This window comes from Megalobrama amblycephala, linkage group LG5, assembly GCF_018812025.1.
Source record: "Megalobrama amblycephala isolate DHTTF-2021 linkage group LG5, ASM1881202v1, whole genome shotgun sequence".
Classification (NCBI taxonomy): domain Eukaryota; kingdom Metazoa; phylum Chordata; class Actinopteri; order Cypriniformes; family Xenocyprididae; genus Megalobrama; species Megalobrama amblycephala.
In genome coordinates this window covers 27,787,637-27,805,389 of record NC_063048.1, presented here as the reverse complement: position 1 = coordinate 27,805,389, position 17,753 = coordinate 27,787,637, and the positions used below count along the sequence as shown (strand labels likewise).

General features: G+C 36.2%; 1 protein-coding gene across 9 annotated transcripts in view; it reads right to left on the bottom strand.

Moving 5' to 3' along the window:
• The window catches only part of smoc1 (SPARC related modular calcium binding 1), a 64,289-nt gene extending 47,675 nt beyond the window's left edge, over positions 1 to 16,614 (bottom strand). For 7 of the 9 annotated variants that reach the window (XM_048191601.1, XM_048191603.1, XM_048191600.1 and 4 more), the window contains exons 1-3: positions 16,238 to 16,614; positions 1,276 to 1,441; positions 281 to 361 (exon numbers count right to left, since the gene is read on the bottom strand). In XM_048191601.1, the coding sequence (XP_048047558.1) occupies positions 281 to 361; positions 1,276 to 1,441; positions 16,238 to 16,342 (352 nt within the window). In that variant the 5' untranslated portion in view covers positions 16,343 to 16,614. The remainder of the gene's footprint in view (positions 1 to 280; positions 362 to 1,275; positions 1,442 to 16,237) is intronic. The other 2 variants (XM_048191604.1, XM_048191607.1) reach the window with 2 other exon arrangements.
• Positions 16,615 to 17,753: the final 1,139 nt, after the last annotated feature.

Genomic DNA, 17,753 nt, shown 5'->3' with positions numbered 1-17,753 from the left:
AACTGGCCGAGGTTAGGCTGTTCTTGGTGGGTACATGAGTGCTGAATGGCCGCTGACACCCTGGAGCTCAAATCTCCGAAAACACTGAAGCAAATTTTCAGAAAGGCGCTATCTTTATAAATAAACCACATATTTGAAGTTTAAGCAACTACATTCAAGTCTAAAATCTCTTAAATCTACATTCCATGACACAACAACAGCAGTATTTGTAAAATTATAGTGGGTTTAATATGAAATGCCCCAAGCATAATACAAATATTGAAACGGTCATAGCTCATACCTTTCATACCTGTCAGCTCTTTGACCTCTGAAACCAGTGTTGGTGCAGGAAGAGGCTGATCAATCCTCACAAAGTTTTTACCTGAAATTGCAATATTAAAAAACAAAAACATTCACATATTTATTATTAACACAAACACTCAAGGAACAGTCTAGCTTACTGTCACTTACTGTTTAGTTTTGTTCTGGCTTCATGTTTTTGAATTAGGTCTTTTATTTTGATATGTGCTTTCACGCTGAAGTTCTTGTTCCTAGTTCCTGTTGCCTTGTTCATTGTTTCCTGTCTCTCATGTTCCTGTTTCCTTTATAACTAGTTTTCAGCACTGCGTTCGAATATGCCTACTTCTCTAAATAGTATGCAAAAAGAGTAGTATTCATAAAACAATAGATGAAAAGTACCCAGATGACCTACTACTGATTGTGTAGTGTACAATATTTGATGGACGCTTTTACTATCCCAAGAGGCCACAGGAGAGGAGTCATGAATGCCAGGTAAGCAATGCAACTGATGCCTTGGGTCACATGACAGTGCCAACATGGAGGATGTATACATCCAGTTTACACTCATACTAAACACATTCATAGTGATTGTTTTAAAGAAGTCATTTAATCACGTGGTACCTACTCAGTCAGTACGCGACTTCGGACAAAGCGCAGGTTTTTCTTGATTTAGGATTAGCTTTCTTGTGTATAGACCTTAGTTAGGGTTGAGCCATATTCAGTTTTTGACAGAAATGAAAACAAGGCTGTGAGGGATAGAATAATAGTCTTGCTTTAGGGATATTTAAATATTCAGATGATGTGGAGTGATGATGTACTCCATAACTACATAAACAGATGTGTTATCAGTGTTACAATATCATGCATTACTGGAGTGCTACGCTACTGTAAACCGCATCTGTTTTCTAAAAGAAATTATACAGTTCTCACATGCAATTCAAGATGCCTCAATGGTTTTCAGAAGTTATCACAAAAAAGTTTCTGATGTCCACTGACCTTTGCATCGGCCCCTGTGGGCAAGGGTGAGAGTGCGGTCCTTGCATTTCGCCCTCTCCAGGTCACAGTTGGTGTCATAACTGCGTCCGTCTGACCCACACACAGGCTTGCCGTGACTCCTGGAGCATGCAGGGGAACATGGGCTCTCTCTGTCCCCTATAAGCCACTGCACACACATGTACATTTATATGAAGTTTATTTAAATGGAGCAGTGAGAGCATGAAAGTATAATAAGCCACCGAGCACTTGACAGAATACCCTGACTAGACTCTAATGATTGAGCAATAAATTAAACAGAGCTGCTGAGCTTTAAAACAGCTCAATGAGTTTCACAGGTTTTAGTAGCAGAAACGCTCAGGTCATTTAGTGGAATTGCCGTGAATCATGAATCTGAAAATAGCTCAGCTGAAATATCTATCCATCCATCTGTCCGTCCGTCCATCCATCCATCCATCCATCCATCCATCCATCCATCCATCCATCCATCCATCTTTTTCTGGTTATCAGTCCATTAGTAACTTCAGTTAAATTCTGATATATTAAATTCAGTTGTCTCACTATAGACATGCCTGACTACTGTTTAATAGATGATTTGATTTATTACAGATATAACTGGAAAGAAAATCCCTTTTCTTTCCAGTCCATTTATGTCTTAGAGCAGCAATGATCTTTTTAAGCAGAGCTCCTTGCTGGCCTAGTAAAACAGACATATTTCAATTTTCTTTTCTTTTTTTTTCTTTTTTTCAAATTCCATCGACTGATTTTTTGCTTCAAGTCAACTTGACACTCCATTCAAAACTAATTTTACTTCCAAAATGTGTTGTATTTACAAGTGGGACTGGACTTAATTTTACTTTTAGTAACTGAGTAGTTGAAAATGTGAAAATAGTATTCCTTACCAGAATGGAGGCATTTTTATATCCATGGAATAATGTGCACTCACGAATCATGATCGATAAGACCAGGAATGTGCGTTATAAACTAAACAACATCATTTCTGATTTCATATTTACTTTATTAAAAGATTTGTTGATGAAAAAGTCAAATAAAAATATGATTTTCTTATTCTCCCTCACACTGAGAAATCAATTCATCAATTGTACCTTCTTTTCTTTTTGCTTAACTGCATTTATAACATAACAGGCCAACTCATATACATAATAACATTCTTGATTTTCCACTATTTCAGAAGGGCGCATATTTCCCCAACCTTTGAGAGGGATAGAAGAGTCAGAACAGTTCAGAGGTAGAGAGAAAGAAAAGCCAGCTTAACTCAGAGTAGATATACGCTGGCCAGCTACCTAGTACACAACAAATTTGCTATAGATTGTGCTGTAGCTGCTGGACCATCATGCAGTGCGGCTTTTGACAGCACAGCAGGTATACAAAACTGGAAATCCTCTACTGGAAAAAGGGTAGCTTTAGCCAGAAACAGGGCACATTTTCCATTTTAACCAGACCCATCTGAATAAACAGAGCTGACCGTTTCTGATCACATACACATACATACAGTACACTGCAAACAACAAAAGGTTGCTTCAAGACTGAATCTCTTGAGTTGAGCAATTAAGCAAATGGAACCAAATGATGTCACTAATATACTAGACATGGAGTGAATCAGTCTGAATGCCTGATGACAGAAAGACCAGCTGAGAGTATGTCAGTATGGTTCCTTTACAACACTGTACTAAATGGTGCTTATATATTAATGCTATATTAGTTCAGTATACTACATTAGTTTTTTTTTTTTTTTTTTTTTGAATACACACTAAATGTAATTCACTCACAAGTTTCCATTTATGTCCATATCACAATGTATACTTTTTTAATTCCCACTTGGGTAAATAATCCAGAACAGCCATATTAAAAATAAATGCCAAAGCAAATCTTTAGTGTTGTTTAAGACAGGCCAAAATATTCCTGGTGAAAGCTGCCCTGTCTAAGTAGCACTATAAAAGCTTCATCCAAAGCAAGCTGTTTTAAAGGTGATTTAGAACTGAGTACATGTCCAGATAGTGAGTTGACTATTTGTGCATTTTCTGTGAAGGAAACTAGGAAAAAGAAAGCAACAGACAAAGCTTCCATAGACAAAAAGTTGTAGTCTCTCTCAGAAAACTAAAGTGCACTAAGATACCGTCATAATTTTTCACACTCATGTTGTCTGCATAATTTTATTTTGTCTGTGGAACAAAAAAATAAGATATTTTACAGAATGCCCAGGATTTTGAAATCTAAAAACAACATGAAAAAAAAGGAACTTGTTAGGACAAATTAAGTTTACTTTAAAATTAATATTAAAATTTAATTGATATTTAATAATTTTGTTGTGCTTTAAAGAAGTACACTTCTTTTGATGTCAAATAAATATACTAAAGCACATGTAAAGTACATGATCATAATTTTAAATGTAGTGTACAATATTACATTTGAAGTTAATGTATTTTAAACATCCTAAATTGCAACTTTATTACAAATGTGTAATTACAAATATATTTAAAGACATGCCATTTAACAAATTTAAACTATAATAAATTTTCATTTTATTGTAAACATAAGAAGGGGTTTTGAGAAGTTAACCTACACCACTGACATGGTGCAGAGGACATATTTGTGCATCACTCGTATTGAAAGCATAGTGATATGACTAAGTCTGTGAACATGTGTTTATTTGTAAAATATGAGCTTAAGTATAACAGACTGTTTAACTGTATAACTGGAAGTGAAATGAATCACACCCATTCTGTCAGTTTGTGTGGGCAGGAGTTTAGTTAAGCATAGAACTCAGAGGAGCACAGAAGCCTACACACTTTTGCCATTGTCACATTTAACAATTTATAACGTCCCCAGAAAGTATCTGTAGATTTTGGGACACTTAAGTCACACATTTACAAATGCATTGCATTAGATAACAAAATATCACACCAAATGGCATTTAAACACAACTGATTCTAATACTTCTCTTACAACTAACATTTTTGCAGTTACTTTTAAAAAGTGGCCACAAGGCACTTTAAAAGGTTAGTTCACCCAAAAAATGAAAATAATATCATTAATTACTCACCCTCATGTCATTCTACACCCGAAAGACCTTCGTTCATCTTCAGAACACAAATTAAGATGTTGTTGATGAAATCCGATGGCTCAGTGAGGCCTGCATTGCCAGCAATGTCATTAAACCTCTCAAGATCCAGAAAGGTATTAAAGACATATTTAATTTTCATGTGAGTACAGTGGTTCTACCTTAATCCCGAATCAGGGGTTCGGAGCACCAAAGTCATGTGATTTCAGGTCTTATGGGTGTAGAACGACATAATAAATGACATAATGTTCATTTTTGGGTGAACTAACCCTTTATGTGGATGCATAAAGTCAATTCCCTCAAGTTCACACAACAAGCAGGGAGACCAAAATGAACAAGTTCCACTAATACCTAGCTGACAAACAAAATATATTAACATTTTTGTCAATTTTACCATGAAAACCTAACATACATATATTTATGATATCTCTTTTGTACATTTATTTGTTTTCGTAATTAATATGATGATATTCATGCATTTATAATTGTATTTAGCTGTAGCGTAGCTGCCTAAATATCTTTTGTGGTCGCTGTATGTAATTCATTATTGCATTGCAAAGGTTTCTCAATCAGTACACATCTTTCCTATAAAGTGAAATATCTGTTCAGTAGTCAATCCATAAATCCCACTAGTTCTCTGACACCGCTAAACTCTTATGTAAATCTTTAAAACAATCCTCTTGTTGATTAAACAATTTGTCAAGCACATTTTCCTAATTAAAAGTGATTTCCAAAAATGTTCTTGTTTTTCAGTTTGGGGGTTATGACTAATATTTCTTCTTAGCACTCTATTTTGAGAACAAGGATACTCTTAACTTTTGCCTGGACTCCTCACAATAAAGTGAAGATTTCTGGACGAGCTGGAGACACCAGAGAAATCTCATTGCACAGATGGATTTTTATTCTTGGCAGGCGTGTATGTGTGTGTGCATGTGTGTGTGTGTGTGTGTGTGTGTGTGTGTGTTTGTTTGTATGTGTGTGTGTGTGTGTGGGTTTTAAAAAGAGTGCCAGAGCTACTCACAATAATGTGTGAAGCACCCATTACCTTTAGGAAGAATAAGAGCAAAAATAATGGGCAAAAGCAGACTTCTGATTGGCTGCTACAGAAATAGCGGGCCAAGTATAGCTGGCATCCGTCAAAAAGTTACAAAAAAACAAGTGCAAATTCTGTTTCAAATTAGAACTCAATTTCAAACAATACTTTGCAGATTTTCAACTTATAAGGTTGCTACACTTAAAGGTGCCATCGAATTGAAAATTGAATTTACCTCGCCATAGTTGAATATCATACATCATAGTTCAGTACATGGAAATGACATACAGTGAGTCTCAAACTCCATTGTTTCCTCCTTCTTATATAAATCTCATTTGTTTAAAAGACCTCCGAAGAACAGGCGAATCTCAACATAACGTAACAGTCGGGGTGTACGCCCCCAATATTTGCATATGCCAGCCCATGATCGAGGCATTACACAAGGGCAGGACATTTGGATGTGCACAGCTGAATCATCAGACTAGGTAAGCAAGCAAGGACAACAGCGAAAAATGGCAGATGGAGCAATAATAACTGACATGATCCATGATAACATGATATTTTTAGTGATATTTGTAAATTGTCTTTCTAAATGTTTCGTTAGCATGTTGCTAATGTACTGTTAAATGTGGTTAAAGTTACCATCGTTTCTTACTGTATTCACGGAGACAAGAGCCGTCACTATTGTCATTATTATACACTTGCAGTCTGTATAATTCATAAACACAACTTCATTCTTTATAAATCTCTCCAACAGTGTAGCATTAGCCGTTAGCCAGGGAGCACAGCCTCAAACTCATTCAGAATCAATGTAAACAAACACTGTACTTACGCGATTAGACATGCTTCATGACGAACACTTTGTAAAGATCAATTTTGAGGGTTATATTAGCTGTGTGAACTTTGTTTATGCAGTGATAGAGTCGAGAGCTCGGGAGGGGGCGGAGAGCGCGAGATTTAAAGGGGCCGCAGCATGTATCGGCACATCTCTAATTATGCCTCAAAATAGGCAGTTAAAAAAATGTATTAAAAAAAAATCGATGGGGTATTTTGAGCTGAAACTTCACAGACACATTCAGGGGACACCTTAGACTTATATTACATCTTTACATTCGATGGCACCTTTAAATATGTAATGACCAATGTATATGTAATAATAGTGAAAAAATATATTTTAGTGCATACAGTACATGCAAATTGGAAAGCAGACAGAGTGTGAGAAACTGGTTATGCAAACTTCAAATCCCCTCCTAAAACAGCTTTGCATTATTAAGTAACAACTGTCAGATTTCATACAATGAAGATCTGAAATCATAATCCCTCTTCTCTGATCATTAGACTAATTAAATCCAGGCTAACAGGAAATCCGCTTCCTGAACTTCCTACTTTGTCACTCTAATGATATAACTTGGCTAAGGAACAGTCATGTTAGTTCTTCTGGTGAATCTCACTGAATGTCTGATCATCCACACACACACATAAATTAAAAAAAAAAAAAAACAGGAAGGAATTTGAGGAACAAATCAAGTGTAGCGTTAACACACACAGCATCCCAATATAAGTTTCATTCAGTATTACGAGCAGCTTTATCGTGTTGCTCAGGAACTAATTACCCTCCTCCATCCACAATCAGGACTTGGCATTCTGATATTCCTCTTTGACTCATTTATCTTGTATTATGCTGTTACATTAAATTATTGTCATTAAGAACATTAATGATATCTGCAATGCATTCTGTTTACCATAAGAACGCTGCTCTCCCTGCTCTTATCCATGCTAGGCTGCATGGATGGGCTGGGAGTTCTTGCCCAGAGCAAAATCATGACACCAATCCAAACTGTATGCTAATTGTCAATCATCTTTGACGAAAGTGGTCCTAACAGAAAATATATCTAAAAAAATATCATGTTTGCTACCAATTTCTATTCCGCATTTCAGTTCTAAACATCAAAGTAATGAATGGCCTTGACCCATGCTTTACTATTAATTAAAGGTGCCCTAGAATCAGAATTTGCATTTACCTCGGCATAGCTGATTAACAAGAGTTCAGTACATGGAAAAGACATATATTGAGTTTCAAACCCCATTGTTTCCTCCTTCTTATGTAAATCTCATTTGTTTAAAAGACTTCCGGAAAACACTCGGATCTCAACATAACACCGACTGTTACGTAACAGTCGGGATCATTAATATGTATGACCCAAATATGTGCAGTATTAACGGCTGGATCTGTGCACAGACAAGGTAAGCAAGCAAGAACAACAGCGAAAAATGGCAGATGGAGCAATAATAACTGACATGATCCATGATATCATGATATTTTTAGTGATATTTGTAAATTGTCTTTCTAAATGTTTCATTAGCATGTTGCTAATATACTGTTAAATGTGGTTAAAGTTACCATCGTTTCTTACTGTATTCACGGAGACGAGAGTCGTTGCTATTTTCATTTTTAAACACGTGCAGTCTGTATAATTCATAAACACAACTTCATTCTTTATAAATCTCTCCAACAGTGTGTAATGTTAGCTTTAGCCACAGAGCATAGCCTCAAACTCACACAGAATCAAACGTAACCATCTAAATAAATACTTTACTCACATAATTCGAATGATGAACATCTTGTAAAGATCCATTTGAGGGTTATATTAGCTGTGTGAACTTTGTTTATGCGATGTATATATAGTCGAGAGCTCGTGGGGCAGAGGGAGCGCATCTCTTAAAGGGGCCGTGCTGAAAAAAATCAGTGCATAGTTAATGATGCCCCAAAATAGGCAGTTAAAAAAATGAATTAAAAAAAATCTATGGGGTATTTTGAGCTGAAACTTCACAGACACATTCAGGAGACACCTAGGACTTATATTGCATCTTGTAAAAAAAACAATCTAGGGCACCTTTAAACTATACATTGAGTGAATTCCACTCTCTAGGTCTGGGTTTATTAAAATGGACAGTCTGGTTCTTGGACCAGCAAGGCTGGATCTGATTCATGGTTAATCTCAATCTATTGTTTGGGGTGTCTAGTCTTGGTCTGAGTTCTAGAGGTTCTGGTTTTGTTCTGAGTCTTGTATGGTCTGTTCTGAACTCTATAGCTGACAATGAAGTCACCATGGGAAACTGATTGATTGACCATTGCTGAAACCACATAGAAAGTATGAATTAATATTAGTCATAAATCCCTTTTTGTTTTCACATTTTATTATTCAATGGGAGAAAATAATACTTTTGGTTTGAAAGTGAAAAAGTGAAAGTAACATGTTAAGGCCAAGTATGGTAACCCATACTCTGAATTTGTCCTTTGCATTTAACCCACACACACTGAAAACTGTGGACACACACACAGTAGCAGGCAGCCATTTTGCTGTGACACCTGGGAAGCGATTGGGGGTTAGGTCCCTTGCTCAAAGGCACCTCAGTCATTTCCTGCCGGTATTGAGAATTGAACCCGCAACCTTCAGGTTACAGTCTGACTCTCTAACCATTAGGCCACAGCTGCCCCCAACTGTCTATACTATTGGGATCACCAATTTCTTCTAAATGCCAATCCAGATTTCAGAGACACATACAAACACACAACAATAAAAGTTTTTTTTTTCACATTCTTTGTAGGAATTTGTTGTTTACCAAATGCTTTTGATAATTTGTCCCAGAGCTCGTAGCAACAAATGAAAACACGCAGACTAAATAACCACTACATGTTGTTTGTCCATTTCAGTAGCACAATAAGTTCTGCAGACGACATCAGTAAAACACACTTTAGGATGCCAATACGGCAAATTTGTGACAAGCTTTTCAGTTGATGAAACCTGCTATGTCATGACTAATGGCTGTCCGGTGAGGAAAAAGAGACACTATTTTATCGGGCTGTAATTGAAGCCTCTGGGAGGCTGGTAATCTCTGGTATTTTCTCAAAGAAAGCCGTATCATTAAATGCTGATAGTCACTGCTATCTCTCCACAGCAAAATGCCATAGCACTGACCCAGAACACATTCTCTCTGTCAGAAAACCTTCCTTATCCAAATCCCAGCTGTCGCTCACTGTATATCAAGCACACAGCACTGCTTTTGGCCCACACAGGGAGAACAGCCTTTTGTCCCCTTACTCTGTCTCCCAACTTGTTGTCTATCTCCTTCACACACACATTTTCTCTCTCTCTTTACTTGACTATCTAGTTCTGTCTTGCTCACACTATCTCTCTCGCTCTGTCCGCTCCAGCCCTTGTTCAACTCTGCTGTCTGCCTAGTGTAATTTAGTCTGGAAAGATGATGCATGCACACACACACACACACACACACACACTATAGGGGCTGCACTCAATGGTTGTGCAACAAATAATCATTAGTCGTCACTTTGACGTACTAGGGTTTTTTGATACTGGGTTGTACACATTTTTCAGGCACTTTTGTATCGCTTGGTATTTTTCATGTGATTGACATCACAAGAACTTCTGTAGAAAGATCTTAAGTACTTACTATAGGTTTAAATAATATCATTATTCCACTGGACTACACTTGGAATCTTTCATTTTGCATGCTAAATTCTCAGTCACGCATCTATCCCAGTCTATTTTTGCAAGGGTGCTTTACATTATATTTTTTTTACCCCATTTTCTTCGCTTTCAATTCACATTTTCATCCTTTAAAATCTTTATCTAGATATAAAATAATTTCAACCATTGTAAGGAACAACTTCACAGTATAGTAATTCTGCCTGAAATTAGAGATGTTACCAAATTAAAGGTGCCCTAGAATCAAAAATTGAATTTACCTTGGCATAGTTGAATAACAAGAGTTCAGTACATGGAAAAGACATACGTTGAGTTTCAAACTCCACTGCTTCCTCCTTCTTATATAAATCTAATTTGTTTAAAAGACCTCTGGAAAACAGGCGAATCTCAACATAACACCGACTGTTACGTAACAGTCGGGATCATTAATATGTACGCCCCAATATTTGCATATGCCAGCGAAAAATGGCAGATGGAGCAATAATAACTGACATGATCCATGATTACATGATATTTTTAGTGATATTTGTAAATTGTCTTTCTAAATGTTTTGTTAGCATGTTGCTAATGTACTGTTAAATGTGGTTAAAGTTACCATCGTTTATTACTGTATTCGCGGAGACAAGAGCCGTCGCTATTTTCATTTTTAAACACTTGCAGTCTGTATAATTCATAAACACAACTTCATTCTTTATAAATCTCTCCAACAGTGTAGCATTAGCCCGTTAGCCACAGAGCACAGCCTCAAACTCATTCAGAATCAAATGTAAACATCCAAATAAATACTATACTCACAGGAATCGATGCATGCATGCAGCATAAATGACGAACATCTTGTAAAGATCCATTTGAGGGTTATATTAGCTGTGTGAACTTTGTTTATGCACTGTATAACTGCACTTATAGTCGAGAGCTCGGGAGGGCAGGGAGTGAGAGATTTAAAGGGGCCGCACAGCCTGAATCGGTGCATAGTTAATGATGCCCCAAAATAGGCAGTTAAAAAAATTAATCTATGGGGTATTTTGAGATGAAACTTCACAGACACATTCAGGGGACACCTTAGACTTATATTACATCTTTTGAAAAGACGTTCTACGGCACCTTTAAATGACAGCCATATCCTATATTTCTTATACATTGGTATATGTGCTAGACAACATTATAAATAAAATAAAGAAGACTTTCCTCCTCCAAAAAACGACCCTATAGGTTGTTTTTTCAAGCACCTTATTATGACCAATACATTTTAAAGTCATGCAGGTGTAAAAATGTTACGTTACGTCTGTCGTCGTGAAATGACGTATGACCGTCGTTACCAATCAAAATGTGTGTTCGTTTAAATGCAATGTGTGGACTTTTTACACGTTCCCTTACCCGCCATTTGTCCTATTTCCATTCAGCAAAACTCTTTTTTTTAATTTTTTTTATTAATGACTACACCTACCCCAACCCTAAACTTACCCTTAGTGGTTTATAGTGCATATACACATTATGAGCACTTGAATTCCCTGGGATCAAACCCATGATCGCATATTGTAATGCTCTACCAACTGAGCTACGTGAAACCTGAAATATGACGGAGATAAAAGGGTACAATGCATTAAAATCAAAGTGTCCTGTTGTCGATAGGAGCGCAACTTTAGTAAACACTCCTATGGGTCGTATTTCAGGGTAGTGACAAACGACCTATATGGGCGTATTGGTTGGAGGACATGTTGGAATAACGCTAGATCTAACAGCAGAGGATCACTTGTATCGTATGGTATATCGTCATATTGCCTAACCACATGGTAAAATCATTATAGACGTAAAAGTATGACTTTCTGTAAAGCAGCTTCAAACAATGTGTATTGTGAAAACCGTTAGACAAATAATTTTGACTTTATTTTTAATTTTGTCAAAAAGACAAAAAAAGCTATCTGAAAAGCTTTTCAGTCTAATTGCACCAGAGTTTATCTGGAAGCGGACCGAGCCCTACCTATTCAGTGGTAGGGCTCGTGCCAATGTTCGAATGGCAGCATTCACACTTATTCAAGTGAACTGCACTAACAGAGTAATCATGTTAATTGAACCAAGCTTGCCAAATGTGAACACACCCTTAGTGCACATAATTACAGTGAGTCTGGCATGATTTTTATGACAGTACAAGTTGTTTGAATTGAAAGTGAAAGCTTTTCTTTCTCACCCGCATCACCTCAGCTGTGTGGGCCTTCTCTATGTCAATAGAGTGTTGAAGCCTGCTGATGCTGTACAGTGTATCATGAGTTATATATACAAGGTAAACAATGAACTGCTGACTGACTACTTTTCTAGAATATTGGATGCCTGGTTAAAATTATTACTTGTGCAACACACACCTAACAATCACTCTTTCGAAATACATTTAGATAAGAACCTGCAAATACATGATTCCCACATAAACTCTCTCTCTCACACACACACAACACTAACACCTGCATCATTGGGTCATTGGGTGTGATGTGGGCCGCTCCAATAAAAAAAGCAGAGAGGAGGGGGACCGGGGGCTTGGCGCTCATCTGCGGAGTTGGGAGAATGTTGTCTTGGCATGGAGCTCACACTCGCCTCGCTGTGTTTGTTCTTTACATGACTTTACGAGGTTTCAGTGATGTACTTGAGCAGGTATGTTGTATACACCGCTTTCCCAGGCCACCTCCATGTGTCCATTTTTCAATCATTGTTATGTTATTTTATGTTAGGTTCGTTTTTACAGGGCAGATTGACCAGAATGCCATGATGATTTGTTTGTGTGGATAGCTATGTCTGAGAAACGAACATTGTGGGAATGCTAATGTCGTATCATTTAATTGAACTACTGAATGAAAACAGATTAGACTATGTTTTTGTCATGTTGGAAAAAGTTCACACTCTATTAAGTCTATACTTCAAAGGGAAGGGAATATTAAAGTGCTCTAAATAGGTCTTGTACGAATCACGATTGTTCTCTTGAAAGTTGTTGGAAAAAAAACAAAAAAAAAACAAAGAGCATAATAACACAACGATAAAAGAGTCTTTCAATTAACCCACAAATATGCCAATGACTAAAGTCTATATTAAAAGCATTCACTTTGTAACAAGAAACCAATTTAAAGTCACTGCAATGCATTAGCATAAGGACATAACCTTAACAACTTTAAATTATTGTTACCAAATTTTATATAAGTATGAACTAATGTGAAATGAATGAATGTGAATGTACTGGTTACTTTCTGATCTGCACAACTGGCAACTGTTAGTACACAGTAATACAGAACATTATTATAATTTAATTTTGAAAAATAGATAGATAGATAGATAGATAGATAGATAGATAGATAGATAGATAGATAGATAGATAGATAGATAGATAGATAGATAGATAGATAGATAGATAGATAGATAGATAGATAGATAGATAGATAGATGTGATTTAATTCACCATTAAACTACACTGACAATGTGTTTCCTATTGTGGTACTCAAACTTTGAAGTTTTATTTCTGTTTTTTTTTTTTTTTTTTTTGTCCTTTTAAATGCTAATGTCAAGCTACCACAAGCATCAAGGTAGTCAGACTGTTAACAAGTAAATAACAGCGAAAGTTCCCAGTGACCTTTGCACAGGACCAGATTAAAGGTGAAGTGCATGATTTGTTTGATGCTAAAATACTTTAACCAGCCTTATACAGACTGACAACTCTAAGAAAGTCTGATTCACTGTGGCATTATAAAAACACAGCAATATTGGCTCAACCGATCACGTGAGATTGGGGGAGGGACTATCTGTTTGTCCAGACAATGGCAGATGAGCGGAGTGTTGTTTATTTGGAAACTTGTTTATTAAGATTATTTATGCAATTCCATTTGGTGATGCTGGCAGAAGAGAAATGATACTTTAACCCAAAGATCTTAAAATGAATAGACCAATGCCTACTGACAGTCGGTATATTCACTGTGCTCAGATGCATCACTGCATGTTGACAGAATTAAATCCTCAGAAAATATTATCTTCTAAGTCTGCGGCATGTCAGAATTGGCTGGGTCAAAGAGCTCTGAATTACTGTGACTGGAAAAGTGTGCTAAATTCATGTTAAATGTGGAAAAGGAAACCTAAAATCCCTCTACTGTCAAGGGACGCTTCCTTTCTTTCTTTCTTTCTTTTTTATATATAAACCCAATCACCCAATTGGCTTTCAGAAAAGAGCTTGATCCTGTTATTGGCCCAAATACATCCTCCAGCCCAGCACAGCAGCCATAACTCCTCAAGAAACTTTGGGTTTCGGAGCTGACAGCATTCAGAGATAAGATTTTACAAATGAGGCACAGAAGGGAGTATAACTTTTGAAGCATTTAACTTCAGATTTTTTTTAATAGCTTTTTTAACACGACCTTTCTGGCCTCCTGTAATGATTAGATGAGGATGATGAAGGATGTTTTAGCACTGTGGAGATGTTTCTGCACTCTTTTCTGCTGTTGAGCACAACAAATCACATATGTACATGCACACGCGCACACACTCTGTATGACTACTATTACAGTACATTTCAGTCTGCACTGAGTTCTTGCCAAAATAAAACAAGTAAGCAGATATTATATCACAAGAGATAGAAGTCTGTGAGTGTTAATGGCAAGAAAAATGAGAAAGCGGCTGCATAAGTACAGAAAAAGGGCAAAATCATTAAAAGGAAAGAAGTCATTAATGCAAAGATTATCTAGCACGCTTCTCAATTCTTCTAAACAGCCCTCAATAGCGAGCACCACAATTTAATCAGTCAGAACTTCATTTCTTTCGATAATCATGCAGAAACTGGTGCTGTTATCAAAATGCGTAATTGTTTCTTATCCATAATTAAGAAAGAAATTTAGATGCAGGGCTATAAATGCGTGTGATGTGAGTTAGATACAGCTGATTAATTGAATTCCCAAAGGAATTCATTTTGATATACTTTTAAAACCTAGTTATGTATCTCAATGAGGTCCAAAGTGTTCCATTCAGATTAACTGGTTTGGAAAATATTTCCTGAAGACAAAAATGTGATGTTTTTGTACCTTGCAGTTAGAATCTTCTCAGCAAAACAATTCTTTAACTTCATCTTTACTTTGTTCACTTTTTGAGATACAAATGTGGTGTGCTTTTAGTGTGTGTGTGTGTGTGTGCACGCGATTTTTATACTGACCACCCCCTCCAACCACAAGTATTACAATACCTCAGCAGCATCCACAAATTTCTCTCTTCTGCTCTCTTTCTGATTTGTACTCACTTTCACTCTCAATGGTCAATCTCAATGGTCTCAGTGCACAAATGAATGGACATTTACCACAAGAGCTCTGCGGCAATCTTCACAAACCATTCTTCTGTCTGAATTGCTCAAATACTTGAGGACATAAAAGAATGCTGCGGCAATTTGATTTCTGGGGCAGGTTGTCATGCCTTGACCGGTTAGTGTTATTAATCACGTATCCAAGTTCCTTTAATTGTCATTTTTTAAACGTTAATAATCTTAAAACAAGAAAGGATGTTAAGCTCACCACCTTAGTAATCCCGACTGACGCATTTTTTGGGAGGATCATTTATTAAAGACATCATATACTATTCAAATCTGCAAACTGATTCAGCCGCAGAAAGAAATACTCCGCTCTTTGTTGAACTCGTATGAAATGCTGCATTGGAAAAGCAATGGTCCTCTTTTCTATGGGCACAGAGGGGTGCACAGGAAGCAAAAGACCTTTATGACAAAAGGTCAATGGGTGTACTCAAGTCTCACTGACAATGTGCCTCAGCAAGCAAAACCCAACTATTCAGCTGAATCACTAAAAGATGCTCTGACGTTGGGTTATTATGCATTCTAGAAAGTTTAGTTAATCCTTCTAATATGTATAAAACTAATAATAAGTAAGGACAGAAAATGAGTTACCCTGGTATTCAGGATGCAATTGCAATACTCTTTAAATCAGCGTCACTGTATAAGGCAACAAAAAGATGCTGTAAAATTTGGTTTATTCTGCCTATGTCTGGTTAATCTTTCCTAAAACTAATATGTATATATCACTAACAAGTAAGAACAATGGTCAAAACTATATTCTGAGTAGGATGCAGTGACATATGTTTGGGGCACTTTGATTTAATGGCATTGTCTAAAGTTTCACACATAGAAACACTGCATCGGAATATTGACTTGCAATCCTGCATTATTATTTTATCACAATGAATTGACATTGATACAGTATAAGCAATGTATGTGTCATATTGACAACTTTAAATGACGCACTAAAGTTATCAGAATGACAAATGCGTAAATGTGCACAGCTGAACACATGAGGCGGAGAGCGGTGTTACGCACGGACTTACCCGAGGACCACTGGACTTCTGCGCTGAGGCTGGTGGCAGGCACATCATCATCAGTAGCGCGTGGGAATACAAAAATACAAAAAGGGCCAGATTGTGGCAATACATTCTGTCTGACGTTGAAGTATTAAGACAACTGACAGCCTACGGACAAGATTAACTTAAGAATTGGCAAAGGTCCCAAAGTTGCAGGAAATTCCAAAAGTTTGCTCCCATATAAATTGGTCCTCAGCGGGTTTCTCCTTCACATATGTGCGTTTTCATAGTGCCAGAGAATACGCAGACAAGATGATGATAGTCGTAGTGATACACTCTTTCCACTGCGTGGGATGTACTGTCCTTTCCAGAGCTACAGGTTGAATAGTTTGTCTTACACTTTGGGACGCGTTTAAAACCTCAGGAGGTGGGATCGCTTGGCGTGATTGACAGGGGGAACGTCCAATGACAGCGCAGTTAGGCGGGGTGGGGGGTGCAAAAGTCCGCGGATTAATCATCAGTCCGCTTGGTTACAGCAAGAGTAATGACGCACAAAGCTTTCTTTGACACGACTTATTTCTTGTTTATGGTTGTTTAATTAGCGTTAAAGAGATTTATATTATTATTTTTTATATGAGGTAGCCCTCATATAAAAATAATATAAATCTCTTTAAACATATGTGGCAGGTTGTCACATATGTTTAATCTTTTTAGTATTATTATTAGCCTACTTATTTCAATAAATGCGACTTCATTTAAGGCAATGGCTTTGATAAGCAATTGTTTCATTGTTCAAATATTCTCAAATATAAAATAGAAAAGATTATATTGTTTTAAATATTGATATGTTGTGGATGTTTTGTTTTACATAAGATGGTATTATTAAAAAAAAATATATATATAATTTATTATAAATATTGTGACACCTTAAGCCAACAATGGTGCATTTTTTTTATTTATCTTATTATTTTTCTATTTTTTTCAAGACATGATTTTTAGCTAACATGATTATATATATATAAATATGTGAATATATATATATATATATATATATATATATATATATATATATATATATATATATATATATATATATATATATATACACACATATTTATATATTTATATATATTTATACTTTATACATACACAAAGTCAAACCAAGTCTATTCAGACACCTTGAACATTTCATTCATTAATACAGTTTATTTACTATAGTTTAAAAACTGGTAATAAAATATGACAAGATAAGTTAATATGACAAGTTAAACTGTGTCAGAAAAAAATAAAAAGGTCTCAATTGTTAACATTAGTTAATACGGTATATTAACTAACATGGACAAACGATGAGCAATACATTTGGTACAGTATTTATCATAATGTTAGTTAGGAATGTTCATGTTCATGTTAGTTCACAGTGCATTAATGTCAACAAAAACATTTTTGATTTAACTTTTGTCAAATAACACTTAAGCAAAACATGGTCAGGTCAAAGTTTCTGAATAATTTTGGTTCCAAATTTTTATCAATTTTACTGGTAGTC